We start from the raw sequence: 27,914 nt of genomic DNA on the forward strand, positions 1-27,914 counted from the left end.
TTTGTAACCTAAAAATCAGGCTTCACTCAAACCTATTAGTACTGTAATACCATTTGTGGTAACAGATTATTTATAATTTGTGTTTTAATCACTTTCATTTATTTTTATTTTAATCTTTAATTAGTGGTTTTTATTTGAAGAGTTTATTAAGGAAAGTAGAGATAAGAGACCTAAATTTTACTCTAATGAACATCAAGTTGGAAGATGGATAGAAGCCATAAATCCTGATTTTGAATGAAAGAGAATAATTTGATGATACTTTTACTGGTAGAAATAGGTTATGATTGATTATTAAACTAATAAGCCATGAAAGAAAGAGATTATCTTAGCTAAGGTTTATGGGAGCTAGGAGCTAGCCACATCATTTCTTTAATATTTAATTGTGACCTCCCTTATTTCAGATCATGTACAACTCAGCCCACCATCACAACAAGCCTGCTACAGCACCTTCGCCCGAAAGTGCTGCAGCTGCAGACATCTTCGAGCAGCTTTGCGCAGCCTCCACCTTCAAATCTGTACTCCATCATTACCGACACCTCTGTGATGTGCTCAAGCTCAAACCCACAAATATTAAACACTTTTATCCTAAATTGAAGGTGAGTCTTCTTTTCTTGCTCTTGTTGCTATGTTTATTAGTGTTTATACTGATGGCCATAGATGGGTAGGATGTATTTGAAGGTATCTAAACATTTAAATTTAATTATTGTCAAGGTCTTGGAGCAAATGTGATAAGCAGCAAATCTCATAAAATCAAGTACTGTTTGCATGGATAGTTTTTCTTGAATTGGACCTTGAAGTATTTTAAAAACCTTTGGTGTATTTAGAACTACAGTACTTTGTTATGTTGCACAGCAAGATATATCTTTTGGTCGTTAAAAATCATTAATATACTATTAATATTCTTCTGATGCTTGGCATATGGCAAGTTTTTGGCTGAAAAGTAAAAATAAAGAAAAAAAATTGCCATTACAGTACACAGTGAGTATCAGACTGTTGTTAACATAGTGGAATATTAGTGATAACTTGGATACTTTTGTGTATTAATGCGCTGTGGAGCATAGCAATGTCAGATTATCTAAATACAGAAATACCCACCAGTTAATATTTCCTTTTCATCACTCTTGCTGCCATCATGCATTTTGTGCTGTGAATAAAAATACTATTTTTTCTTCCAGTCAAAACTTCGATCCTGGAAAGCACAAGCGCTTTGGGGTAAATTTGATAAGAGAGCTAGTCATAAATGTTATAATCATGGAAAGTCCTGTCCGAATAGCAAGGTCAGTTTTTTTTATCCTGTTGATTTATTGAAAGAAAGGTCATTGTTTTGCGTAAGAACTCCATTTAAGAAACCTTGTCAGATGTTAAACAATTTAGATATTTTTACAACCATGTACCTAGATAAAAAGATTTGTTAGTAACTTTTATTCTTCATTGTAGAAGTGTATTTATTCTTGTTCTTCACGCCATATCGTATTGTGCCTACCTTTCCATATTACATTTAGCAGTTCTGTAATCAGCAATTTTGATATTCATTTACTTGCAGGTATTAATCATAGGGGCTGGTCCTTGTGGTCTCCGCACGGCCATTGAGGCCCAGCTGTTAGGAGCTAAAGTGGTGGTAGTTGAGAAAAGGGATCGCTTCTCGAGAAATAATGTCCTTCATCTTTGGCCTTTTGTCATCAATGATCTCAAGCAACTTGGAGCAAAGAAATTCTATGGCAAATTCTGTGCTGGGGCTATTGATCACATAAGTAAGACCTTATTTATTTTCATGTCCAGTAACTACTGTGTTTGTTTTCATTTATCAGTTATACAGTTGACCTTTTTGTTGCTCTTCTTTTATATTTCAAACACTGTACTGAGTGCCCGTTGATATTATATTTGACATGAAGAATATTTGCATTGCTCATAGATATGATTTAAGAGTTCTGTCATTTTGATAAATGATGTAAGCTTTTTGCAGCACTGCTCAAATTGTCTTTTGTTGATTTTTATTTTTAAGGTAGTTGCATTGACAATTAAAACATTCCTCAGAATCATAGTTGTCATTCAGTAGACAGTGGAACAGTGTATTGAACCATAACTGAATCTTTTCAGGTATAAGGCAACTACAGTGTATTTTGTTGAAAGTTGCCTTATTGTTGGGTGTTGAGGTGATTGAGAATGTTAGCTTTGAGGAGTTGGTTGAACCACCAGAAGACCAGACTGAAAGTAAGTACGGTACTCAAGCTGACTGTGGTTTTTGTTTATATTCAAAATTCAGCTTTCCTTGTTTTGTAAGTCAAATTTTCTTATTCTTCTTTTTTTTTGTCACTGATCATTTTGTAGCTTATAATTTGCTGTCATAACTTTCTAAATACTTAAGCTGTGCTTCTGTTTCAGAAATTGGCTGGAGAGCCCGGTTAACCCCTACAGATCATCCAGCAAATGATTATGAGTTTGATGTGTTAATTGGAGCTGATGGTAAAAGGAACACATTGCCAGGCTTCAAAAGAAAAGAGTTCAGGGGTAAACTTGCCATAGCCATCACAGCCAACTTTATCAATAGAAGATCAGAAGCTGAAGCGCGAGTTCAGGTTAGTATATTAAAGGTTTGATTTCTAAGATTGGTTAGCAAATGTAGTGTGAGAGTCTGGTGAATAAGCTTTTTATCTTGATTTATGTTCATTTATGTAAGAAGGTCCTTTAGCATACAGTAAACCCCCCATATTCACGTTCTCACGATTTGCGGACTCGCCTATCCGTGGACTTTTCTGTGGAACATATATATGCATTATTCGCAGAAAATTAGCCTATTCGCGGTATTTTTCACTGAAAAATATTCACTATTTACTGTATTTTCATGACTAAATGCACTTTTTGTGATAAAATTATTAAAATACTCAGGTATAAGCATTTGTAGAAATTTTTTTTGTGTTTGAACTATCAAAATAGGCAGTTCTAAGTGTTTTTAGAGAGGTTTTATGTATGCGCAGATTTTAGCTATTCGCGGTGGGGTGTGGTATGCATCCCCCATGAATACTTGGGGTTTACTGCATATTTAAACATTTTAAAGAGAATTAAGATGCTCAAGATGAACTTATGAACATTTTTTTTCCCACTTATCAGGAAATCAGTGGAGTAGCCTTCATATTCAACCAGAAATTCTTTAAAGAACTGTATGCAGCTACAGGCATTGATCTCGAAAACATCGTATACTACAAAGATGAGACTCATTATTTTGTTATGACAGCCAAGAAGCACTCTCTCATAGACAAGGGGGTCATATTACGTGTAGGTTTATGCAGCCCTTTTGTGTTGCCTTTCCTTTGTTAATTATGACATGACATGCCTGTTTGTTCCAATTACATTATGCTTTGATATAAATGGGCATACATTGCAGTGCATGAAAGTAATGATGAATACTTTATATTTACCTCTAAATTGTTAGGATCTACAAGATACGCAGCAGCTACTGCATCCCAGCAATGTGGACAGAAATGCTCTCCTTGATTATGCTCGAGAGGCTGCAGACTTTTCAACCAGTTACCAACTTCCTCACCTAGATTTCGCTGTGAATCATTATGGTAAACCAGATGTTGCCATGTTTGACTTCACATCGATGTTTGCTGCGGAGAATGCATGTCGGATGATTGAGAGAAGAGGGCACAAACTACTTGCTGGTCTAGTAGGAGATAGTCTATTAGAGGTAATGCACACAGATTTTAGTTTTCTTGGTAGAAGTATGCAGGAGAATCTTATTCTTAATTATTTAAAGACATATTTTGTATCACAATTCTTTATTTGTAAATTTTTGTAGGATGTTCATTGGTTCTTTTTATTTGAAAAGAGTCTATGACATAAATGATTTGGTAGTGCTTGGAGTTTTGATTTAAAAGGCCTTGGGATCTCATACCAATTCATTTTCCATGTTAATATTTTGTTCAGAATGCTCAAAATGATAACAGTATTGTCATAGGTAAAGAAATATCAGAATGTTATTCATGAATACTGTACCTTGATAAACAGGTGACATAATATACATCTGAATTTCTACAGCCCTTTTGGCCAACGGGATCTGGCTGTGCCAGAGGTTTCCTTAGCTCTTTTGATGCTGCGTGGATGGTTCGGTCTTTTGCATCTGACAAAGCAACTCCCCTTGAGGTGCTAGCAGAGAGAGAAAGTATCTACAGACTTCTAGCTCAGACAACTCCAGAGAATCTAAGTAAAGGTGAGCACTGAAGGAAAACTTGATGCATCACTTGAATTGAAAAGAAGTACAAGCATTCTAAAGCAGCTATTAGTAGTCATTAAATTATCATTACTGCTTGAATTTTTACTACTGCTTTTCTTTGGAGGTACTGTTAGAGAGAAATTTTAATGATGCTGTAGCTATTTTAATTTTTATAGTTTCTGTGCTAGTCAAGTTGAAACAGCAGTAGGATAAAAATTGGGCATACCATTCATTGTTTCAAAGTAAATTTGTATGGCTATTTTTAATTGGAAATATGTATTCCGAATTATGTGATTGCCAAGAATGTAAAGAATCACATAGTTAAATTTTGGTGCAGTTACAATATGTTTGAGAAAATATTTCATGGACATTTGTCATTAAAACTGTTAACTTGTATCCTTCAAAATATGCATCGTTATATTATTGGTAATTATTTCTCTTGCAGATCATGCTTCTTATACTTTAGAGCCAGTGTCCCGTTACCCCACTATCAATGTAAGAGCAGTTCTCCCATTTCAAGTGCGAAGTTTGTTTGATACAGATGACCCTTCACATTTAGAAGAAATTACAAATCCTCACCTGGTCTCAAATGATGATCTTCCAAAGAAGAGGAAAAGGCGAGGTGGGTTTTATTGCCATTTGGAATTACTAGTTTATAGATAGAGATACAAGATGTAATACTATGTTACTCATATTGTTAATCAAATATCCTGTGGTAGGTTGTGGTAAGCATTCCCTAAGCTCTTGATCTTGATTGTATTTTAACTAGCTGTTTGAGTGTTAACTCAGCAGAGTATTTTGAACTTTGTCTGTTTAAAGGTTAACTGAGGAGAGTTTTAACTCTTATTTAACACAATGGCCTCTTTTTTTTTTCCAGAACAAATTTTCATTTCAAGATTTCATTGTGGTAACGATATGTTAACAAATGTTCCCCCCAGATACTGCTATATTTGACTTATGAAAGGTTTAAGAAGTGTAAAGAATTCAAGTTATTGTACAATCAAATATTATTTTATCATAAAGTATCCTGGTTATCATCTCTTTTTCTCTTTCCATTTTGGTTCCCATTGGCCTCATCAGTTAAGGGTAAATGTTTTAAAGTTTTTCTGAAGAAAATCTTATGTATGTCCTATGCACTTTATGAACCCTGGCCCTTGAATGATAAAATTATCAGTTTAACCTGATTGTACATGCACACACTTGTAATAGCAATAAAGTATACATTGCTATAACTTGAAAGAACATTGCTCCCTCATAATCAGTAAGTTAGTACAGTGATGTGCATAAGCACTTGCAGAAAATTAACTTTTTGTTTAGTAACATTCATGTTTGAAGCAAAAGACCTCTGTTATACTGAAATGCATGACATTGTTTGCAACTGTTTGTTCTACATTACACTTGCATGCAGAGCTGTCCAAATACTGTAATATGTTTGTTTTGATATAAGGGAAAAGTTACTGTTATCCTGTCAGTTACTGATTAGCAGCTTTCTATATCCCATTCAGTTTGGATGTGCTCTTTTAACTTGAACTCTTACTTAAGAATGAAAGCTTTTGCTTTGTAGTTTATTGCTTGGTTTACCAAGGTGATTTTGGTTATGTAGCAGCTACAGTACTTTCCAGACTTAGCCACTCGCTGCATCAGAGCTCAGTGTTAGGTTAGTGCATTAAGATGCTCATTTTAATAAGTGCTACCTTTTCAGTCATTAGCATTTTGCTAGTTGTGAGTAATGCTGATGGAATGTATAACATGATTTTTTTTTCACTTCCATAATTTTACACTTAAATGTCTCATGTTTTAAATTTAGGGAATGTTGAAAACAGCAGTATAGTTTAGCAACCCTTGAGCTTTCTTATGCATGCACCACAGTTGAGAGTAATCATATCCTTGGAGGCAACAGCAGTGATAATTTTCTGAGTTTTACTACCCTTGGGTGTCCAGCTGAGCTACATTAGCTGCACATTTTTTTGCAGTGTTTGCCATAACATCTCAAGGAAATGTTGCTTTACTTCTGCCCTCCCAAAAGTTTAAAGTAGACAGTAGCTATCAGTACCCATACTAGTGTGACCATAAAGCATATATCACATAGCTAGTGCATTATATCACATAGCTAGTGCAGTCAGCTGTGCATACATGTATGAATGTATAAGAGAAATTAAAGTGAAAATTAAGATACAGTATTATTGTGTAAATAGTAACGCCTGAACTTAACAGACACTTTGGGGTAACAGAGTCCGTTAAGTATTTTCTAGGTATATTTAACATCTAGCAGTAATTTTTCTTAGTTCCTAAGCTAACCTGTACTTTATACTTAATGTTCAGTTTAAGAGATTTATCTGAACATGTGTATCTTAAACGGTAGCAAAGCAAAAAGTAATCGTAACAACAAAACTGTCAAGTACAGAAGTCCGCTAAGTTGTGGTCCCTTAAGTTGAGGTGTTACTTTTGAGATAAAGATAAAAGATGAAGGGAAGTAAAGTGAGGTTTGAACTTATAAAAATAAAAGATGAAGGGAAGTAAATTGAGGCTTGAACTTATGCTGAACTTATAAAAATAAAAGATGAAGGGAAGTAAATTGAGGCTTGAACTTATGCTGAACTTATAAAAATAAAAGATGAAGGGAAGTAAATTGAGGCTTGAACTTATGCAAAATGGAGTCAATTTTTCTGATACTAAGTGTTCAAGGATGTAGCAGGAAGGTCAACAAGAGCACTGAGGATTTGGTATCATTCACTACTCCAGCATAAATATGCCTCTTTATTCCCTTTTTTCTTGTTTGTAGAAAATAAGATTGGGGAAGTATAATACTAAAGATTATAAGAAAATTATTGCTTCAAGTTTAAAATCCATTGATTACAATAAACTCATTATTTTACACAGGGAATTATTGAAGTTATGAATATGGATTCATTCAAGAGATTTGTTGGTAAATTGCAATGGGAATATTAAGTTACACCCAGAACAGTGTAGTATATTTTTATTAACTTTAATCAAGTTTAATATAGCACAGTCTATGTACATGTCCAGATTCTTCAAATTTCCCATAATGTACAGTAGAATACATGAGAAAATGATTTATTAGGTAATTGAATCCAGGTTTTTTATTGAGTTATTGCATGCTGCCATGTTTCTTTTAGATTTCTCTCTTGTGTATGTATATGATGTTCACCACAGTAAAAGGATAGCTATTCATGCAATAGCCCTGCATACTATTATTTCACCATAATTTGTTTTCTCCACAGACTCGTTTATCCACCCCGACACATTACTGGTATGGTGCAAGAAACAAGTTGCTTTGTATGACAGCATCCGTATAGAGAACATGACAACATCATTCAAGGTTTGTTGATTTTTAACACATTTACACATAGGACTAGATCATTAAATTCAGTACTGTACTTTAATTGATCATATAGAAATGTTTGTTAGTATAAATTTTGATTGATATGGTAGTCAAAGTCTCTCATGTAGTCAGTCAGTTCAGTTGTGTGCAGTCTTATGAATAGTGGTGTACTACTTTAGTCAAATTTTGTTAAATGTAATAAGTGTTGAGCTTGTTTTGAGAACATTGGCTTGCAGGTGACAGTCACCTCATGTCCACACACCCAGTTGTGCTTTTGTAAAGTAATTGCAGTACTATACTTGAGAACTGTTTTTAAGACAGTGGGGTATAGTATAGTTTGGGTTTTTTAATATAAAGCAAAGGTAAATGTGCAGCCTTCAAGGATTTATTAGTTATGAAATGTACTGTATTTGAAACAAAATGTCAACACTGCAAGATAGATGGTTCTAAATCACCCACATGTGTGGGATTAGCTGCAGTATACTTTATAGGAAAACTAATTTCTCATTACCTATTATGCCACTGTTTTCAGAATAGAATTGTTTATAGTCTTATTTACTGAAAATTTTAAAAACATGTTCCACAAAATGTTGTAATATTTAGTGATTCAAGCATGCTATAGAATCAAAGAATTACTGTAAAAAATTCCTTGTCCAGCAGATCAAATATTCTTGAAATACTCATATAAATTACTTGCAGCTATGCATGAGCCTTGATTTTGTGGTCATTAAAGGAAACGAAGATGTAAATATAGCAACCAATTTTGCAACAGTAAATAGATCAAATCTAGAAATTCTTGTAAATGAATTTGACATCACTGAAGTCTTAATTTGAGTAAATGGCAGGAGTTGTGTATTAATGAAACAATAGATCCGAAGTAAGGTTTTACGGATTATCAATACAAAGAGATGAAATTAAAAGTGGTATTAATCCTGTCATAATAATTGGCACACAACTTTGAAAAGCAATTACTTAATGATCACCTCTTATGACCCAGTTCCTATCTGTGTAAAGAAGGCAATGCAGCATTAATAATAAAGCATTTTGTGTAATGCTCAAATTTCCATTGACAGTGAATGACAAGTATTGGACTTCAATCCCTGGAAGGAATATTGTCAGAATCTAAATCATTTTCATATTATAAAGTTTTTGAGAGGCTGTAGATTAGTAGATAAAATCTAATTTGAACAGTTGTCCCTCAGCATACTAGATTCTAAAGTAGAAATGCCAGCTGTTAAGTAACAAAGGCCCTATAGCATAGCATACACTTGAGCATGCAAGTCCTCCCACTGGTAACAGTAATGTCATAAAATTGCTAGCTCAAACTAAACTCTACATGTATTATTCAATTTAAAAGTTTTATCAGCAAAGGACATCATGTCTTAGGAGGTACCTACCAAAATCCAGCATACAGTAAGAATGAAGCTGACAAGTAAAAAAGGCTTATAAGTTGATGGGTTACTGTAGTTCTATTCTTTTTATAAGAACAAACCCTTCAGACCAGATCTGTGATAAGTTGACATCTTATGTTTTATCTCATTGGTCAGGTTACATTTATTTTTAATTTATTTCATGTATATGAATGAAATGTCCAGGTTGATAATGGGGGTGAAATTATGTTTTCCAATAGTTTTTCTGATTTGATTGATGAAAAGAATAACATTTTCTCTTTTCATAATTCTTTCTTACTAATTCTTGTCATGGTATGTTTTGTTGAAAATTTTCCAGTACCCTATTCCTTGCAGCAGCAGTTATAGGATAGTTGTTACTCCAGAACTTTAGTTTTACATGATTATACTGTTCTAAAATGTTTTTATATATATTTTACAGGATGGTAGGGTACTTTGTGCTATTATACACCACTATCGTCCTGACTTGATAGACTTTGGGTCTTTAAGAGCTGAAAATATTGCTGAAAACAATCAGTTGGCATTCGACATCCTAGAGAGAGAATTTGGAGTTCCTCCTGTAAGTATTTTTTGTCTTCCTCAAAGCGTTTTTTTTTTTTTTTATGTTATTAAAATCTTTCTTTTTACCTCACAGTATTCCTGGGTGTTTACTCCCAATGTTGAGTTTCCCATATCTTCATTTTGGTGTTGAGAGAGTATTTGTTTAGGATGCTCTAATGTAGTGAATTTCAGTAATCTTGACTTGGTCCACTTTTCTTGCTAGTCTTCTGTTATCTGGAAAGGGAAGGAAATTTGGCCTTTTAACAACCTGAATGTTCAGGTTACATGAATCAACTCTTGAGAGATTATATTTTAAACTTAATTTTTTCAGTCACATATTCATGGCTATACGCTAGTTACTAAAGTTTGCCTATCGATCATTGGAGTAATGTATTACCTTTCAACTCTCTTCTCATTAAAGCTAATATACAGGGACTGATGAAATCTACAACCTTGCCCTTATCTCTTCTGTAATAAAAATGTTAATTTAGTAGTCTGGTAAAACCACAATATTGAATAATGCTGCTACTAATACCAATAATGATACTGTAATAATAATAACAATATTATTATTATTAATAATAATAATAACAGTAACAATAATAATAATAATAATAATAATAATAATAATAATAATAATAATAATAATAATAATAATAATACTTCCTCTTTAGGTCATATTTCCATTTTTTTTTTTAGCAAGATATCATCACTTCATTTTCTGTACATACAGTACTATATGGGTCACTTATTCATTTGAGCAGAAATGGAAAGCTGCCCCTCTTAGAAACACTATGAAACAGCTGTTCTGTTGAGCCACCACATTTCTTGAACTGCTTGGTTTAGTGAATGTTCCATACCATGGATTTCCTTTAATTCTTGCAAGTTCTGTAGAGTTGATCTTCCTTATGAGTTTGGCTAATAATCTTTGTCCTTGTTTCTATTATCTCTCTCTTTCCCTCCTCAGGTACAGTATTTGTAATGATGTTAACATAAGCTTTGTGGTTACCATATTTGAAATGTGATCTAGAGTAATATAGTATGACCTGAATTTAAACTATAGTTTATTTTAATAAGATATTTAGAATGTTCTGAAAAATGTATTTATTTCTGTAGGTCATGACTGGAGCTGAAATGGCAGAATGTGATGTTCCTGATAAGCTAAGCATGATCTCATATGTATCTCAGATCTTTGATGTCTTCCGTGGGGAAATCCCCCACTATAAATATCCCAAGATGGTAAGTAAATTCAATGAATTTTGCATTGTATTTCTTTCTTTTGTTTTAGTGAATACTGTTATCATATGGCAAAGGGTTTTTGGTAGAAGTATAGAGGGATGAATAAATTTGTTTGTATTTAGCATTTCCCAACGTTTTGTGAGAGAGAGAGAGAGAGAGCGAGTGTAATTGTCGTTGTGAGTGGTTCGGTTGTTGGAGTTCGTTTACGGCGCTGTCTGTCTGTCTGTCGGGAGTTTTTCAGTTTTGGGGAAGTCTTGGGGAGTTGAGGTCCAACCTTGAAAGTGAACGGGCAGTTCGTCTGGTTTTTTTTTTGTCTTGGATACCGGCACCGATATTGATAGTGCATGTGTCTCTTTTTTTCGTTTGTTGTTGGTGGAGGGTTTGTTTGCAATTTTGTTTTGTGGTTTTGTGTGCTGTGATTGGCGACCGTGGACCTTTACCCATCTCCAGCAACCGAAGATCAGGGCGAGTGTTGTTTTGTTTGTAGGTTTAAATTCCTCCACATAATATTTGGCGCCCAACGTGGGGCAGCTGGTATTGCAGCTGCAATTGAGATTGGTGGCTGGTAGTGTGACTGAAGAGAAGGATGGAAGAGGAACTGGTGAGGTTGAGAGAGGAGAATACGTGGTTGAGGGGTGAGAATGAGAGATTGAGGAGTCAGTTGGAGGAGATGGGGAATGCTAAGAAGTGCAAAAGAAGAAATGAAAGGGGAGATGAAAGAGTCAGAAGAGAGAATGGAAGACAGGATGGTAGAGAGGATGGATAAAAGTTGGAGGAAATGATGAAAAGTGTGGAAGAAATGGTGAAAGGTATGTTCAAGGGTGTTTTTGGAGAAGGGGCTGTTGGAGGCAGGTCCTCTGGAACGTGTGAAGGGGCAAGAGAGAAAGAAAAGGAGGAAGAAGTGAATGGGCGTGAGTGATGAAAGTGATGTGGGAATAGGAAGTAAGAAACGAGAGAATGAGAGGCAGGGTAAGGAAAAGGGAATGAAAAGCAAGGGAAGGAACAGAGGGAAAGTAAGGATAAGTCAGGGGAAGAAAAAAAGGGAAGAAGGGAAAGGGAAAGGAAACTGGTAAGAAGGGTAAGGAAGTGGGAAAGGCAGGAAAGGAGGGGAGAGGGTGAAGGCAGTAGTGATAGTGAGGTGGATGGAGGTGAGTGGATAAAAGTGGATAAAAAGAGGGGGGAAGAAGAGTGTAATGAGTAAGATGAATGTAAGTGCGGAAGTGGACTCTTTGTATTCGGAAGAGGGGTATGAAAGGACAGAGTGAAAGTAGCGAAAGTGAGAGTGAAAGTGAGAAAGAAGTGAGAAAGGCTATGTATGTGAGGGAGGTACCCTGGTGTGAAAGGTATAATGAGTATGGAAGTAGGGATGTGCATGATTTCTTTAGGGAGTATGAAAGGTTTTGTCAGGATAAGTATGGGGAAAGTAAGAGAGTGTGGGCACGAGAATTAGGAGAATATTTGACTGGGTTTTTGCTTGATATGTATAGGGTTATTATGAGTGTGGGAGATGTTGAGTATGACAAGGTGAAAGCTAGACTAGTTGAGCAAGCGAGGCGTTTGAAAGCGAGTGTTAAGTATAAGAGGAAGAATGAATTTGATGAGGCAAGAATGAAAGCTGGGGAAACCTTGTCACTGTATGCTTGTAGGCTGGAAACGTTGGCAAGGAAGAAGTTTGGGGATGATGGGATAGATGAATGTAAGGAGTTAGTACGGAAGTTGTTAGGGACAGTGCCAGATGGAGTTAGAGAATTTGTGAACTTGAAGCAGAAGGAGAAGAAAAGATGGATGAATGAAAGGTTGACTTGGGGAGAAATTTTGGAAATTGTAGAAGATTATGAGCTTGACAGGGTTATAAAAGAGAGCAGAAGTGTAAGTGTAAGGGCTGGGGTAGATGAGAGAGTGCCAGAGTTTGGAAGCTTTAGGGATGCAGTGTTGAGGGGCCCAATGAGAATGGCCAATAGTGTAATAGATAAGAGTGTAAGAGCAAGTAATGTGGAGGTGCCAGTGAGGATGAATGGTGGGTTTGTAAGGGAACAACGGGTTGGACGGGTTAGGGATAGTAGTGTACAAAGGGAAGGTCGGTGAGTGGAAGTCGGCGAAGTGTTTTAGATGTGGAAAGGAAGGGCATACAAAGAATGAGTGTAGGTGGGCTTTAGGAGCGTGTTTGGTGTGGGCAATCGGGACATTTGGTAAGGGAGTGTCACGAAAGATAAGGGGGTTAAATGCTACAGGTGCGGACAGGTGGGTCATATTGCTAATGGTTGTAGGGGTACCGAGTGAATGTAATATGTGGCAACTGTGGTAAGAATGGGCATTATGCGAGAATGTGTTCAGAACCGAGAGCGAAATGTGTCGAATGTGGAATGGAAGGGCATGTATCAAGTGTATGTAGGCGAAAGAGGGTGACTGTGACAGCGAGTCGGGAAACTGAGTGTGAAGGGGGTTCAAATGGGTGGATCCTCCAGGATGCAAGCGGTGCGTGTGATGCATGTACGTGAGGGGTTGTTGCATGAGGAGGCTTTTCTGGAAAGACTGACGAGTGCATGAAGCAATTTGTTTTGATAGAGTATGGCAGAAAACGTAAGAAAGGGAAGAACGTAAGTGAACGGAATGGTCGTAAGTTGTGTGATAGGGGTGTGAGTGCCAAAGTGAAAATGAGTGATAAAGCGTGTAATACGGATGAATGGGATGGTATGGATAGAACGTATAGCATATGCGGGTTTGATATAACTGAGTTGACTGAACGTGGGGTTAGTGAACGGTTGGAGGTGAGCGAAAGTGTAAGAGTAAGAGAGCGTAGCAGTAATATACGAGTGATTGAAAGCATGAATGAATCGTTGCAAGAATTGGAAAGGTCAATGAGCGAATGGGATGGGTTAGTTGAAGAATTGGAGGAGGTATTTGGGAACGAGTTAGAGGGTATAGATGAGATTGTGGATGAAATTGAGAGTGGTAATAGTGAAGAAGATAGCGTGAATCTGAGAGATAATGGAGGAGAAAATGTAAATCTGAATGTTGCTGGAAGAGAGAGCGAGTCTGAGAGAATGATTGCGTGCCCGCGAACGCGTTCTAAAGGACCTGCTAGTGAGCATCCATGGGTGTTGCGTAAGGCGATTTGAATGCAGTGTGAAAGGTATTGGTTGGGAAATGCTAAAAGGGGGGAGAATTATTGAGGGATGAATAAATTTGTTTGTATTTAGCATTTCCCAACGTTTTGTGAGAGAGAGAGAGAGAGAGAGAGAGAGAGAGCGAGTGAGTGTATTTGTCGTTGTGAGTGGTTCGGTTGTTGGAGTTCGTTTACGGCGCTGTCTGTCTGTCTGTCTGTCGGGAGTTTTTCGGTTTTGGGGAAGTCTTGGGGAGTTGAGGTCCAACCTTGAAAGTGAACGGGCAGTTCGTCTGGTTTTTTTTTGTCTTGGATACCGGCACCGATATTGATGGTGCATGTGTCTCTTTTTTTTCGTTCGTTGTTGGTGGAGGGTTTGTTTGCAATTTTGTTTTGTGATTTTGTGTGCTGTGATTGGTGACCGTGGACCTTTACCCATCTCCAGCAACCGAAGATCAGGGTGAGTGTTGTTTTGTTTGTAGGTTTAAATTCCGCCACAGAAGTTAACTATAATTGAATTAAGTTGTCAGTTTCTGTTATGTTTTAATAATATTTGTCATATATGTTGAATTAATATTACTGTACTTTGTATAGGAAAAAGTTAAAGCATGTAAAGGAAGAAAGTATAAAAAAAAAAATAAACTAAGATATCTAAGCTTTGAACTGTAACATGAAAAGGATGCAGGGCAGGAACTTGAGAGAAGAACAGAGTGAGACACCCATTACACAAACACTACTTCCTTATCTTGCATATCAGTAAGATTTATGTAAAAAGATTTGCTCATTGTGTTTCTGTTTTTCTCCTACTTTACTTCCAATTACCTTTTATTGTTTACCTCATTATCATAAATTCTATGTGTACAGTAATGTTTTGATTTATTTTTCACTTATGCAATGGTTTATTATTGTGTATTCCATGCAAATTTTGATGGTATCATTCAAAAAAGAATTACATTTGGTTTATTATTTTGCTAGGAGTGTAAACACTTTGGACAGTTGTCTATCATTTAAGTTATGTTTGGAATATGCAAGACAGAGATTTTTTTTATGTATTAAGTTTAGTTTCCCTGACATAGAACTCCTGTTGTAATAAAAAAATGCCCATTTCCAGGATGATGGAGAAATGGAAGTTGATAAGATTACTCCATCAGCTCCGAGCTCGACACCTCACTTCAATATTTTGAAGAACCTCACCAACAAAACGGCCAATACGCCTCAGGGCTCTTTGACTTCCAAAAAGAGACAGAATGAAAGAGTGACCCCCAAGAGGTCAGTATTTAGCATTTATTTTACATATTGTATATTATTGAAAAGTGGTGTGGTGTTTGTAGCTCATTATTCCATAAGTCTCACCAAACATTGAGACTGAAAGATATCATAGATGTACAGTAGTAGTATAAAGCCTTGAACATATGGAAGTTGGCACATTTTGCATTAATGTGTTGGTTTTGATAAAGTGGTTTCTGGTGATGATGAAATGGTTATACAGTACTTTTGGGGTGGTTGTGTTGAAAAACTTCTATTGAAGACAGGTTTCTTTATATTTTCAAAGAGAAAGTATTGAATTGAGGTCATTCCTTCTACTATACCTCCATTCACATTATCTTTTTTCCATATTGCTATCCAACTTCTCCAAACAATTATTTCTAGTGTAACTGCAAGGTTTCCCTCCTGTTACACCTTTCAAACCTTCCTTCTCTCAATTTCCTTTCCAGTGCTTAATGACCTCTTAGGTCCGAGTGCTTGGCCTTTGGCCTAAACTGTATATACCATTCCTCTCTCTCTCTCTCTCTCTCTCTCTCTCTCTCTCTCTCTCTCTCTCTCTCTCTCTCTCTCTCTCTCTCTCTCTCTCTACAGTAGTGAGATTGTCCTTCTGATATGATTAAGTGGGCTGGCATGTTTTGTATTAATGTATCATCTGCTCTTTTCCTTCATCTTTCCGAATGAATTCATTGTTCTTAAATATTGTTGCTAATGACAGTTTCATAAATTCCAAAGTCAGAAAATTATTCAGTGTTTTGTTATTCAGTTGTCGTTTCTCTTCATTACCCACAGATGTGAAACATCTCTAGAATTTGTAAGTTGTCTATGCTTGAAGTAATCATGTACTCGTAGTTCTTTGAATATGTTTGATTCAGTTTCTGTGTAATTTGCAATGTTGGTTTGTTTAATCTGTGAATTATTTCGGTGGTTAGACAGGTTTTGGGTATGGTGGTTTGTACCTGAGATGTACTTTATGGGCATGTGGAGGTTTTTACTGTAGAAAATGATCATTGGGGAGAAATGATAGTTTTTTATTGCACATTCTTGATTTCCCCACTCCATAACCATCATGGAAGAGATATTTGAAAATTTTAATCCCCAGATGACATTCCTAGTGCTGACCTTGGTAGCAAGCTCATTAGTGACTTCTTGTGTTTGTATAATTCTATCTTTTGAAAGTTAGTGTAGTAAATTAGTTAAATTTTAGATTTCCAGTAAGCTAAACAAACCAAAAACTCTTCTATGGAGAATCTGAAACACCACATAACAGTTTAAAGTCCTGTGTATCAAATAATTATGCAATATCTGTTGGCATATTAAAGTTGTTTCTCAGCACTATAGTTTTATCACATTTCTTAACTTTGCCTTAGGGAGGATGGATTAATTACCTGTCATGTATTGGAGGATGCTGGAGTAATAGCAGGAGATCGCAAAACTGAAAGTTTAAAGAAGACCAAGAAGAGGAGGAGTGAGAGAGTTGTATCACCTTTGGTGAGTGTCATGTTGGTTAAATACATATGGTAATTGTGGTGTAAAAAAGTTTTAATGGTTCACTTAAAGTAGAAATTACAAAGGTCCTAAGGAGGTAAAACATATTTAGAAATTTGAATTGAAATTCTGTAGTTGACTGAAAATAGTTAATTGTTAACATTATTAAGTTCATTGAAAGTAGATATTTTAATTCAACTATGAAACATTTTAAGAAGGTAAAAATTACTGGTACATGCTTGAAATCATGAAAGTTTTAAGATGGTATAGAATGAGCAGACGTCTTACTTTTTCAGTGGATGAAAAAAATTGAAACTTAATTTCCTGTTACTAGGGTAAAGCAGTTTTGCATTTTCAGAGGAGTTATTAGTAGTAAAATGAGTTTAATGTGTAAGGTTGGTTTAGCTGTCATTTTCAGTTACTTTTTATTTCTTGCATTGCCATCACAATCCAGTGAGGATTAGGAAGAAGTGCTTCTTAACACTTAGTTGCATTATGAAATTGTGTAATATCTTGTGACATACCATCCAGGAGGATGATATAGAATCTCGACAACGCCGTGAGGAAATCCTGGCCAATCGAATTGAGCGCCTAAGGAAACAAAAAGAAAAACGTGAACTAGACACTGTGCGTTTTGTACGTGCCATGCAAATGATGCAATGTGGTGTAAATGCGCCTCTTGCATCTTCATACAACCAGTCTGAAGACACTGGTTTAGCTGAATACAGGAAGAGCTGTGTCAGGAGTATGAGGGAGAAAGCACAGGATTTAGAAAGAAAATTGTTTTATTGTTCAGTAAGGATGATGCATAAGGCATGCCCAAATGTGTGATAAGTGTGCCACTAATAACTTATTGTGGACCTGTGACACTAACATTGTGTCTGTAAAGGGCTTAAGAGTTTTTCTGCAGTATCTTTTTTTTTAAGCGTTTCTGTGCAGTATAATTTAACATATTCTGATGTAGTATAATTTTTACTTTTAGTTGCCTGCAGTAAGTAGAATGTCACCTCATGTTCATTTACTTACCCAATTTATTTTTTTATGCAAGTTGTTTCTAATTATTTTGTAGATTGTTTTGATTTGATTATTATTCATGCTAGTGTACCTCCAGGAAATCCTTTTAGAAATATCATGTATAAATTTAATTGAATCTTGTTGAATATACTGATGTTGTTTTACTATCACATAAGATTTCTTTTACCCATTGCAGTACTTGTGTTCTCAAAAAAAGAAAAAGTATGATTTTAGAGGATTTTCAATTCCTTCACATACCCACTTTTACTATTGATGTCATTTAATCTTACAGGAGACTTCAGGATTTGGGGAGACAATGAAACCTCAGATTGATTCATCAGCAGATTTTAATGACAAAGTGAAAGATCTGGAAGCCAAATTCATAGGCACCTCACATCATTCATCTGATAAAAAGCCAAAGGTGACTACTATACTTTTTAGGATAATTAAAAATCTCATAGTATCCAGTTGGACTAATTTTTATCGTTTTAAATTCCGTTTACAGTTGCACTTGGTGAATCTGGATTGTAAGCCTTAGTGTTGTTTACGTTAGAGTTTCTGTTTACCCCCTAAACTGAAAACTAAATTTTTACATAAGTAACTTACCAGGCAATTGCATAGCTATAGTTTCCTCTTGCAAGGCAGCTTAAATTAAAAGATCTGCGGGTAAAGCTTCAAAGTTCAGTGCAAACGACTGGTCCCGCCCACTGACGGGAATACCAGGAACGACTTAGCAGACAATCTCATTCTGTTTTCTGCTGCACTCGAGTAAGCACCAAGTGACGACGGCAGCTTTGTTCTTAAATTTGCTGGTTGGAAACCAGTTTTTGGTGAAGTACTGTCGCTGATTTCGGGTAGCCTACAGTTTTCAGGATCAACGTTTTATTGTTTTGTTATTAAGATATGATTCAAGTTTATCATATTTTGCTACCGTACAGGTAGTCCCCGGTTAATGGCGGGCTCGGTTAACAGCGATCCGGTTTTATGGAGCATGTCTAGCGACGAAAATCAGCAGTTTTCGGCGCCGAAAATCACCGATTTCCGCTTATCGGCGCCGATAATTGGGTATTGGCGCTGATACATACCTAACAGAGGTGCTGATAACTGAAAATCAGCGCTTTTCAGCGCCGATAACCCCCGAAAAAGCACCGAAATCGCCAATTTTCGGTTAGCAGCGATTTTCAGTTATCATCACATCCTCAGAAACGGAACCCCGCCGATAACTGGGGACTGCCTGTAGCGATTTTGCAATCAAATGGTTTAAGTCTGGTAGCATAGTGTACTGAGCTACCACCGTTACTAGTTATGTAATAAATGTAAACATTGCATTTGTTGCTGAGCCAATATTTACAGTATTGAATCACTTATCTGCAAGTCTCAATTAGTGTTTGTTAGGATCTGAGGCATATCTATATGATCATACTCTGTGTTCAACTATTGTTGGTAAAGGTTAACTTTCCTTTTCCGAATAACATAATATTGTGTTCGTTACTGGGCCGACATTTTTGGTAGTGAATACATATATTATCTGAAAGTCTCTGTTATGGGGGCCTCAGGTAGAGGGCTAAGAATACAGATGGCTAAACGTTGGCTTTAATGGTTATATTACTGTTAAATCTTGCTACAGCTCGACAGAGCTTTCCCAGTCCTAGCCACAACAACCCACAATGCACCAGTCATTAGATAGCGCTTGAGCTTCCACAGAGCTTCGACATGCGCTGTATAATACATAAGACTTACTTAATACATTACAGCCTCAGTGTTTGATAGGATTTGAGATATGTCTGTATAATGGTACTTGGTGTACCTTGAACTATGTCAGTAAAGGTTTTAACTTTTCTTTTTCCAAGTAGCGTAAAAAACTTTAATATTGTGTTCGCTACCTCGTTTACCGATTAGCGTAATATAATGTAAATTTTGCGTTTTCTACCGATCCAATATTTTCTGTAATGAATACATACAGACAGTCTCTGGGTTGTATCAGGCTCGTCTTATGATGTTCCAAGTGTATGACGCTCTTCAAATATATTCATCAAAAATGATTTCCTGGGTTACAACACATGTTCCAGGTTTACGACGCTGACAACGCCTATCCAACGGAAGAAAGATGGCTCCAAAATGGTAGAATGGTCAAATTTTTTATGTTTTTTGTTGAAAAACTCAATGAAAATGCAGGATACATTGTTTTCAAGACATGCAAAGGATTAAAGCAAGGTTTTCTTACGATTTTCGATTTTCGACGGTATTTCAGACGACGCCAGTGTGACACCGATCAGAAAAAATATTCATCCAAAACGTCAGAATGGTCAATATTTGGAGAATTTTTAAAATGAAAAACTCAATAAAAAATCAGGATTCAGTTTTCAAGACACCCAAAAGATTAAAAGTAATGATTTCTTATGATTTTCAACAGTATTTCAGACAACGCCGATCCGAACGGAAGAAATGTGCATCCAAACCAGCAGAATGGTCAATATTTGGAGGTTTTTTTTTATGAAAAACTCAATAAAAATGCAGGATTCATTGTTTTCAAGACACCCAAAGGATTAAAAGTTAGGTTTTCTTATGATTTTCGACAGTATTTCGGACGACGCCAGTCTGACAGCGATCGGAAGAACTATGCATCCAAACGGTCATAGTTGGAGGTTTTATTTAATGAAAACTCAATAAAAATGCAGGATTCGTTGTTTTCAAGACACCCAAAGGATTAAAAGTAAGGTTTTCTTATGATTCTTGACGGTAATATTTCAGATGACTCTGTCCAACACATACAACGGGAGAAAATTCACCTTGGCAGATTTTTTCGTAGAGCAATATTCACTAATTACTGATTTTTATTTTATTTCATGACTAAATGCATTTTTTATGATAAAAAAATGGTTTACTAATTTTCAAATATTATTTCTGTATTAAGGTAACCACAGCCAAGTATCAATAAAATTTCAAATTAAAATCCTGTGAAATCAAAACTACTTACCGATGTAATAATTTCATTCAACGCCCCCCCCCTCTCTCTCTCTCTCTCTCTCTCTCTCTCTCTCTCTCTCTCTCTCTCTCTCTCTCTCTCTCTCTCTCTCTCTCTCTCTCTCCAAATAATTCACAAATAATTTCACACTTGAGATTTAAGTAAGGCCAACTGCCCACATTCTCTCTCTCTCTCTCTCTCTCTCTCTCTCTCTCTCTCTCTCTCTCTCTCTCTCTCTCTCTCTCTCTCTCTCTCTCTCTCTACAGCATATAACCTTTAAAGGAATATGGATTACTGTATATAAACAAAAATATACTAAAATTTCATCATCAGTTGTGTTACAATTTTTTTATTGCTTTGACGTAGGCTTCATGACGACGTGATATCGGCTCAAGGGATTAGAAGTAGCCAATAACAGAGCTCATAGCAACCCCCTCTCTCCATGATGATACACTATTGGTTGGAAAGACTGAAAGTAGCCAATAACAACTTTTAAGAACCCCTCCTCCTCCTCTCGCTCACCTTGACGACATGATATTGGCAGAAGGGGTGGGATTTTAACCAACCACAAAGCTTGTACCTCAAGGGCTTTACATACACTAAAAGGAGGGTTAATAGTATTTTATCTCTCTCTCTCTCTCTCTCTCTCTCTCTCTCTCTCTCTCTCTCTCTCTCTCTCTCTCTCTCTCTCTCTCTCTCTGAGATTGATGGCACAAGATTCTTTTAACAAATTTGTGGGAGATGGTGAGGAGTAACCACGTTTGTACGATAAATAAATGATTTGCGTAATAAGTACTAATTTTCAAGTAATAAGATTAAATAATAATAATAATAATAATAATAATATCCTTGTAATTACAGCATTTATGCATTTTTATAGTAAATTATTTAAATTTTTAAACAAAGAAATATCACACCCTGTTTTTTTCCCAAAACTTTAAAGTTATGGTGGAGGGTGGAACTGTCAAATATGTCAAATTACTTGACATTTCTGACCAAGGGTATAAGATCAGTTTCTTCCTTCCTTCCATCCTCTCTCTCTCTCTCTCTCTCTCTCTCTCTCTCTCTCTCTCTCTCTCTCTCTCTCTCTCTCTCTCTCTCTCTCTCTCTCTCTCTCCATAGTGTAGAATGAGAAATGGATAGGTATATAAATAGATACTTAGTTCACCTCTCTCTCTCTCTCTCTCTCTCTCTCTCTCTCTCTCTCTCTCTCTCTCTCTCTCTCTCTCTCTCTCTCTCTCTCTCTCTCACCATAGGGTAGAATGAGAAATAGAAAGGTATATAAATAGATACTTCGCTAATTTGAGTCTCTTTACATATGCACACTGTTTGTGTGTGTGTTCACAGTGTTTTAAAAATGTGTAGTAAAGGTAGTAGTACATCTTTGGAAGACAAAGAAAAAAAAACAATTTCTGAGTTCCTGGCGCCAACTTTCTCCTACTGCTGGCCCACGCTCACTCCCAGACTGCGGTATTCCTTTAGACAAGATCACAGTCCTTACTTTTTTACATTAGCTCTTGCCACCAAGTGACAAGGGGGTTGTTTCTGCGGACAGTAAATAGTTTTTTTGTAGTCCACTGGAATTTCTGGCGGTAGAACTGAACTGTCAGAAAATCACTCGTACTCTTGAGTGGATCTTGAATCCCCTGTCTGCCACCTTCAAGGAATCTTCTAGTCTGGGCAACAGACACCTTACTGCAAGATCATTTCTCTAAGCTTTCCCACTGTTTGACGTGGTCAGGGAAGGGCTGAATTTTCTCAGGCTCGTCAGAACGTTACGACATTCCTCATAGCCCCATTCTGAACCATAATTTATGGTTTTCGAATTACTATTGTTGATTGGTGGACTCTCCAAGAATCCTTCCACTATTCGTTTCTTCTCGAACAACCTCACTTCAAGAGACATCAGGTGGTGGTACGTTCTTATGCAGACAGGCTTTGGGCTGTCTGAGCTTGTCAGGAAAGAGGTACTTTTTTTTTTAGATGTGCTACAAGAGACATTTGAAAGATGCAGACATCATCTTCTAGCTCAGTCTACCAATCTTAAGTGAATGATGTTCCAAATCGGGTGTCTCAGACTATTAAGTTTCTTCTTCTGAGACACTTATGATTCAATGGCAGCATTGCCTTTATTATTAGAGAGGATATAGAATCTCTAATGTTCCTCTTTTTAGGGGTACTGAGCTATGTCTGACTCAGTAACACAGTTTGCTCGTTTCCCCTGGGGGTTTTTAACTGAGAACGAGGACACTTTCATGCCCTGGAACTGTTCTCTCCCTCTCAAGAACTTCATGGACGAGAAGACAGTCTTGACAGCCAGGGAGAGTGCTCCGGGCTCATAGGAGCACCCTCCAGCCCGAGCCTTTACCTTGTCTGACTTCCAGCTTCCTCAACGCCAGCTCTGCCCCGAGCTCCTAGGAGTGCCCTCCATCTCCCGACCGATTAGTTACCTGGCGTCCAGCTCAGCTGGTGCCACCTACATCCTGGTGGTGGCTTCCGATCGTCTGGTGCCAAATCTCTCCACATCCTTGGCTCTGGGGAAGAGTAGGAGCTCTCTTTTATGTTGGAATTTTCAGGTATTACCTGAGCAGGATTGGAAGCACAAGGGACCATTCATAGCCTGTAGTGTTCTGACAAGGACCCTTTTTTCACCCTCTAAGAATGCATTGATCTTCATGTTAGACTTGGTTTTATGAGACCATTCTTAGTCTCAGGAGAGCATTAGACCTACTTTTAAGTGAAAGCTAAGGACGTCAGAAAAACTTCTACCTCATTAGCCTAAATGCATATAAGCCCCGTACGTCCATCCTACGATCAACCTATTGGAACTGTAATCGATTTTTGCTTCTCACCTTTTCAGAAAAGTTTAAACTGTTAAAATTTTTTTGCAGTACCTTGTGATTATTAGTAACTGGCTTAGCATCGCAGAAGGAAGCACAGGATTTTCTCTTACCATCTCTTCACCTTGTAGCAAGGTGCCAAGCTTTGTGAGAGCCTGAGAGTCCAATGTACCTGGAGCACCCACCACCCTCATTGGATGGGTTGTGGTCTTTATTTCCGTGCAGGTGACAGTGTTATCTGGTTGTTTTTATTATGGTACTGCACACAGGGCAAGGGCACTTTTTGAAGTGTTGCTAGCCTTCAGTTAACTCCTTCGCTGCAAAACTTCCAATTATGCTCTGCTAGCCATCAGACTTCTCCTTCGCTGCAAAGCTCCTGCTTAAGTAGCAGACGCTCCTGGCTATACCACCAGTCGCTACAGGTTAAGTTGAGCACCAACCAGAGGCCCGTTTCTACTGCAGGCTCTCTTAACTAATAAGGAACGACAAACATTGTTTTCAATGCTAGCAACTTTTTCTATTTCTATTTCAAATTCATTATATCTTAATGTTTTGGAGTAGTGTGTCCATGTATCCCACCTCCTGTTAATATAGGAATCAGCTATGTAATTCACTTGGTAAGTTACTTATATAAAAATGACATTTTTATGATAAAATAAAATTTTATGTGTACTTGCCAAGTAATTACATGATCAGAGCCCTCCCGCCTCCCTGCCGATGGACACACGGCATAAACAGAATGAGATTGTCTGCTAAGTCGTTCCTGGTATTCCTGTTAGTGGGCGGGACCAGTCGTCTGCACTGAACTTTGAAGCGTTACCCGCAATTTTTTTAATCTAAGCTGCCATGCAAGAGGAGACTATAGCTATGTAATTACTTGGTAAGTATATATAAAACTTTATTGAAAAAATGTCATTTTCCAAAGTTTCACCTGTAACAGCTATTGATCAAGTAACTGCCCATGGTGCATCGTAGTACAAAAACCAAGCTGTTCCTACAGAAATACAAACCATTGCCTTTTGTAAATAGGAGTATTCTTCAGTGCAAGTTGGATCAGTTCTTGAACCGGTATCAAGATGGTTAAGGGGATGTGATTTGGGAAATACCTCTCAATAACTTACTGACACTAGCTAGTTTTTCTTTGGCTGTCAGACAGAGGAGATGCATTTCCCTGCTCTCTACCCTATGTGCTCGATGGGAAAGACTAGTAACTTGCCACCACTATTGCTTAGTAAATGCGGTGACTTCTTTTTGTAACGTACTTTTTGATAATTAATTGTGTCACTTTGGTCTTGTTTCTTTCTCATTATGGAGAAGAAACATGACCAACGCCAGTTCGAAGGACTTAGGTGGCCATGTGGTTGCATCATGTCCTCCCTTATTGGTAGACCCACATAATTATTGCTCATTTGTAGGGGTAAAGATTGTACTTTGTCTTTCCCCTGTGATGTATGAACAACCTCGTCCTCTCCTCAGTGGAAAAAGTTTGGTAAGAGGAGGAAGAAAGACAGGAGACATTTGCCTAATTGTTATGGGGGTCAGTATCCCTCATTGACACCACTGGACCCCTCGAGCTCTTATCTTCTACCCCAAATGCAAGAAACCCTTTCATACCATATCTTCACAGGACAGAGACCAATGACACTTGGCAGTTATTGTTATACAAATATCTGCAAAGGTCTGGTCTGCTCTTAATATTCCAGGTAGTTCATTTTTGGCTGCGTTTCTTGATGACCATCATTGGCTGCAATCCTCTGCCATCTTACTTGCACCCAAATGTAGGAGAAGGGCCGGCAGGGTCAAAGTCTGATTCTGTTCAGACAGAGAAAATATAGCAATCGAGTCTTTTCTTGCAGGGTCCTAACTTCTTTGGCATCCAGTCAGTACTTAACCAGCACTAGATGCTTTACACATTTGGGTTATGTTTGAATTCAAAATCTTTTAGCTGCATCTCACTAAAGAACAGGAATTACAAAACCTAGTACTGATCACTTAGTGAGACAAATACTTGAATATGGCTGGGGGCTGAGACAAATCTGCTGGCAACCCATAATTAAGTGCACAGATCCACAGTTCTTTTGGGGATTGTAACTTGGAAAAAAATCGAACATTTTTAATAGTTGTGTAAGTATTTATATTAGTAAATGACAAAAACAATGTATCAAGGATTTGCAGTATGTTTTTAGTTTCATCCACATTTTCACCCCATGCATCATCTGCGGCTTTATGTTTGTTTACATTTTTCTTGCGTAGAGTACTGTATTTAAACGGTAGAATAAACCAATTTGTAAGTTTATTTTATGTAGTTATGGCCTGCTAACCCTTTTTAGTTTTCTTTATATTCTGCCCTACACGAGTCATCTGCAGGCTTAAACAAATGCCCGCAGAGCTCAAAAAAAAAAGTATTCAGTTTAGCTATTTAGAAAAATTCTGTAAGTTATCAGGTTTCTGAATCTGAAAACCTGAAACCTCTGAAATTTGAGGGTTAGCTGTAGTGCCATAGTTCTTGGCAATTCAAGTATGAGTACTGTAATGTAGTTGAGAAGCACCTGTACCTTCCCTCCAACTTCTACTCTCCTATCAAGCAGCATGTAAAATATTCTCTCTCTCTCTCTCTCTCTCTCTCTCTCTCTCTCTCTCTCTCTCTCTCTCTCTCTCTCTCTCTCTCTCTGTACTATAACTATTCTACATGTCATGAATCACTTTTGTATTTATAGTGCTCTGTGTGTAGGTGTTTCATGTTTATTGCACTTTTATTTAAGATGAGTCAGGGTTCTTACAAATGTTGAGTGATTGGTGAACTAAGTTTCAGTATGGCAGATTCATATTTTATAGAAAAGAGATTAAAAATTCTTTCTCTGCACTATATAAATTTTATGCATCGTTTTAGACTTTACGGCTACCCTGAAAAACTTCTAATTTTCTTGAATCATTATCCTTTAGTCATATTGTATTTCAGTGTAAATAAACTATCCTTTGCACATATCCTCATTGTCAACTAATTATTATTATTATAATAATATTATTATTATTATTCATAAGATGAACCTTTTTCCTATGGAACAAGCCCACAGGGGCCACTAACTTGAAATTCAGGCTTCAAAACAATATGGTGTTCATTAGAAAGAAGCAATAGGAGGTAAAGGGAAATACAGAAAGAGGAGATCACTTATTATAAAAGGCAAAATAAATTAACAAAGTATATAATAAGTAAATAGATAAAATTGTGAGTAAATTATTAAAATGCAAGGAGAATTTTATTAGGGTAGTAATGCATTGCATCTTTGCTTGAACTTTTGAAGTTACAGTTGCACAACATCCTCATGGAAACTGTTCCACAGTCCAATAGTATGAGGAATAAAGGACCCCTGGAACTGAGAAATTCGACAGTGAGGTATATTTACTGCATGTTGGTGCTGCTGTTCAGTAAATGTGGTTGCTTTCGGCAGGAAAAGGGGATCAGGGGATCAATTGTGAATGTGAAAGATCTCTGTTAAAATAAGATTTATGAAAAATTACAAACAAGACCATCAATTTCATAAATGCTGATAGTAGGAAACAGAAATCTACCACCACGAACCACTCTGTCTAAAAGAGATAAATCTCTGGCAGAAGCAGACATCCACACCGGAGAACAGTGTTCTAGTAAAAGAACCACAATTGGCCTAAAACAGGTTGCACTGATTTTATCACTGTTATAAATATGTGAGGCCTTGTGTACAATACCTGTTCATTGCACAGCATTTGCTGACACTTTAATTAGATTTTTCTCAAGTGTAAGATGCTAGTCAAAAGTTACACCTAGAATAGTTAAAGCTTCAGACTCATTCAGCAGAGCCTCATCCACCTGCAGAGGAGGATGGAGTGGAAAATCTGTACGAGATCTGCTAATCAATAGGATTTTTGTTTTACTTTAGTTCAGCCTCGTACCCCACCAACTACACCTTTCACTAATATGCTCCATATCAGAATTAAGACTTGGAGCAGCTTCATTTCTCATAAGTGGAGGCTTGACTACATCCATAATTGTTGCATCATTGGCATATGAACAATCTTGTTTTCCAGGCCAACAGCCATATCACTTGTATACTATATACTAAAAATGACAGTGGACCAAGAATGGACCAAGAACACACCAGACACAATAAACCTTGGTTCACTGAAGATCCCATTGACAGCAACTCGCTGCTGCCTACCTGTAAGGAAATCCTGAAGTAAACCTAAAACACATCCACCTACTCCAAGATTCAGAAGTTTATAGATAAATTCTTTGTGATTTAATAAAGTGAAAGCAGCACTAAATTCTATTTGAATTACTCTACAGTCAAAATCTTTATCAAGATACTCTTGCAAATGGCATGTCAAATCTAAAAGAGCATCACAGGTACCTAACTGCTTCTTATTTGCATATTGACTATCAGCTAACAATCCTTTAGATTCCAAATACTTATATAGTGGCTTAAAAATAAGTTTTTCTGCAACTTTGGAGAGTATATA

General features: G+C 36.8%; 1 protein-coding gene across 27 annotated transcripts in view; it reads left to right on the forward strand.

The window, feature by feature from the left end:
• Positions 1 to 27,914, forward strand: part of Mical (Molecule interacting with CasL) — a 388,129-nt gene that overhangs the window by 253,473 nt on the left and 106,742 nt on the right. For 16 of the 27 annotated variants that reach the window (XR_010856376.1, XR_010856355.1, XR_010856363.1 and 13 more), the window contains 16 exons: positions 402 to 596; positions 1,176 to 1,277; positions 1,544 to 1,751; positions 2,098 to 2,211; positions 2,383 to 2,576; positions 3,109 to 3,273; positions 3,431 to 3,688; positions 4,039 to 4,210; positions 4,659 to 4,835; positions 7,456 to 7,553; positions 9,387 to 9,524; positions 10,622 to 10,744; positions 14,959 to 15,116; positions 16,481 to 16,601; positions 17,130 to 17,393; positions 17,905 to 18,033. Coding sequence is in view for 5 of the 27 variants with exons in the window: in XM_067123006.1 (XP_066979107.1) it covers positions 405 to 596; positions 1,176 to 1,277; positions 1,544 to 1,751; positions 2,098 to 2,211; positions 2,383 to 2,576; positions 3,109 to 3,273; positions 3,431 to 3,688; positions 4,039 to 4,210; positions 4,659 to 4,835; positions 7,456 to 7,553; positions 9,387 to 9,524; positions 10,622 to 10,744; positions 14,959 to 15,116; positions 16,481 to 16,601; positions 17,130 to 17,393; positions 17,905 to 18,033 (2,613 nt within the window). In the remaining 22 variants the exon portion in view is untranslated. The remainder of the gene's footprint in view (positions 1 to 401; positions 597 to 1,175; positions 1,278 to 1,543; positions 1,752 to 2,097; positions 2,212 to 2,382; positions 2,577 to 3,108; positions 3,274 to 3,430; positions 3,689 to 4,038; positions 4,211 to 4,658; positions 4,836 to 7,455; positions 7,554 to 9,386; positions 9,525 to 10,621; positions 10,745 to 14,958; positions 15,117 to 16,480; positions 16,602 to 17,129; positions 17,394 to 17,904; positions 18,034 to 27,914) is intronic. The other 11 variants (XR_010856366.1, XR_010856370.1, XR_010856374.1 and 8 more) reach the window with 1 other exon arrangement.

The sequence above is a fragment of the Macrobrachium rosenbergii genome, chromosome 21 (genome assembly GCF_040412425.1).
Source record: "Macrobrachium rosenbergii isolate ZJJX-2024 chromosome 21, ASM4041242v1, whole genome shotgun sequence".
In the NCBI taxonomy this organism is placed as follows: domain Eukaryota; kingdom Metazoa; phylum Arthropoda; class Malacostraca; order Decapoda; family Palaemonidae; genus Macrobrachium; species Macrobrachium rosenbergii.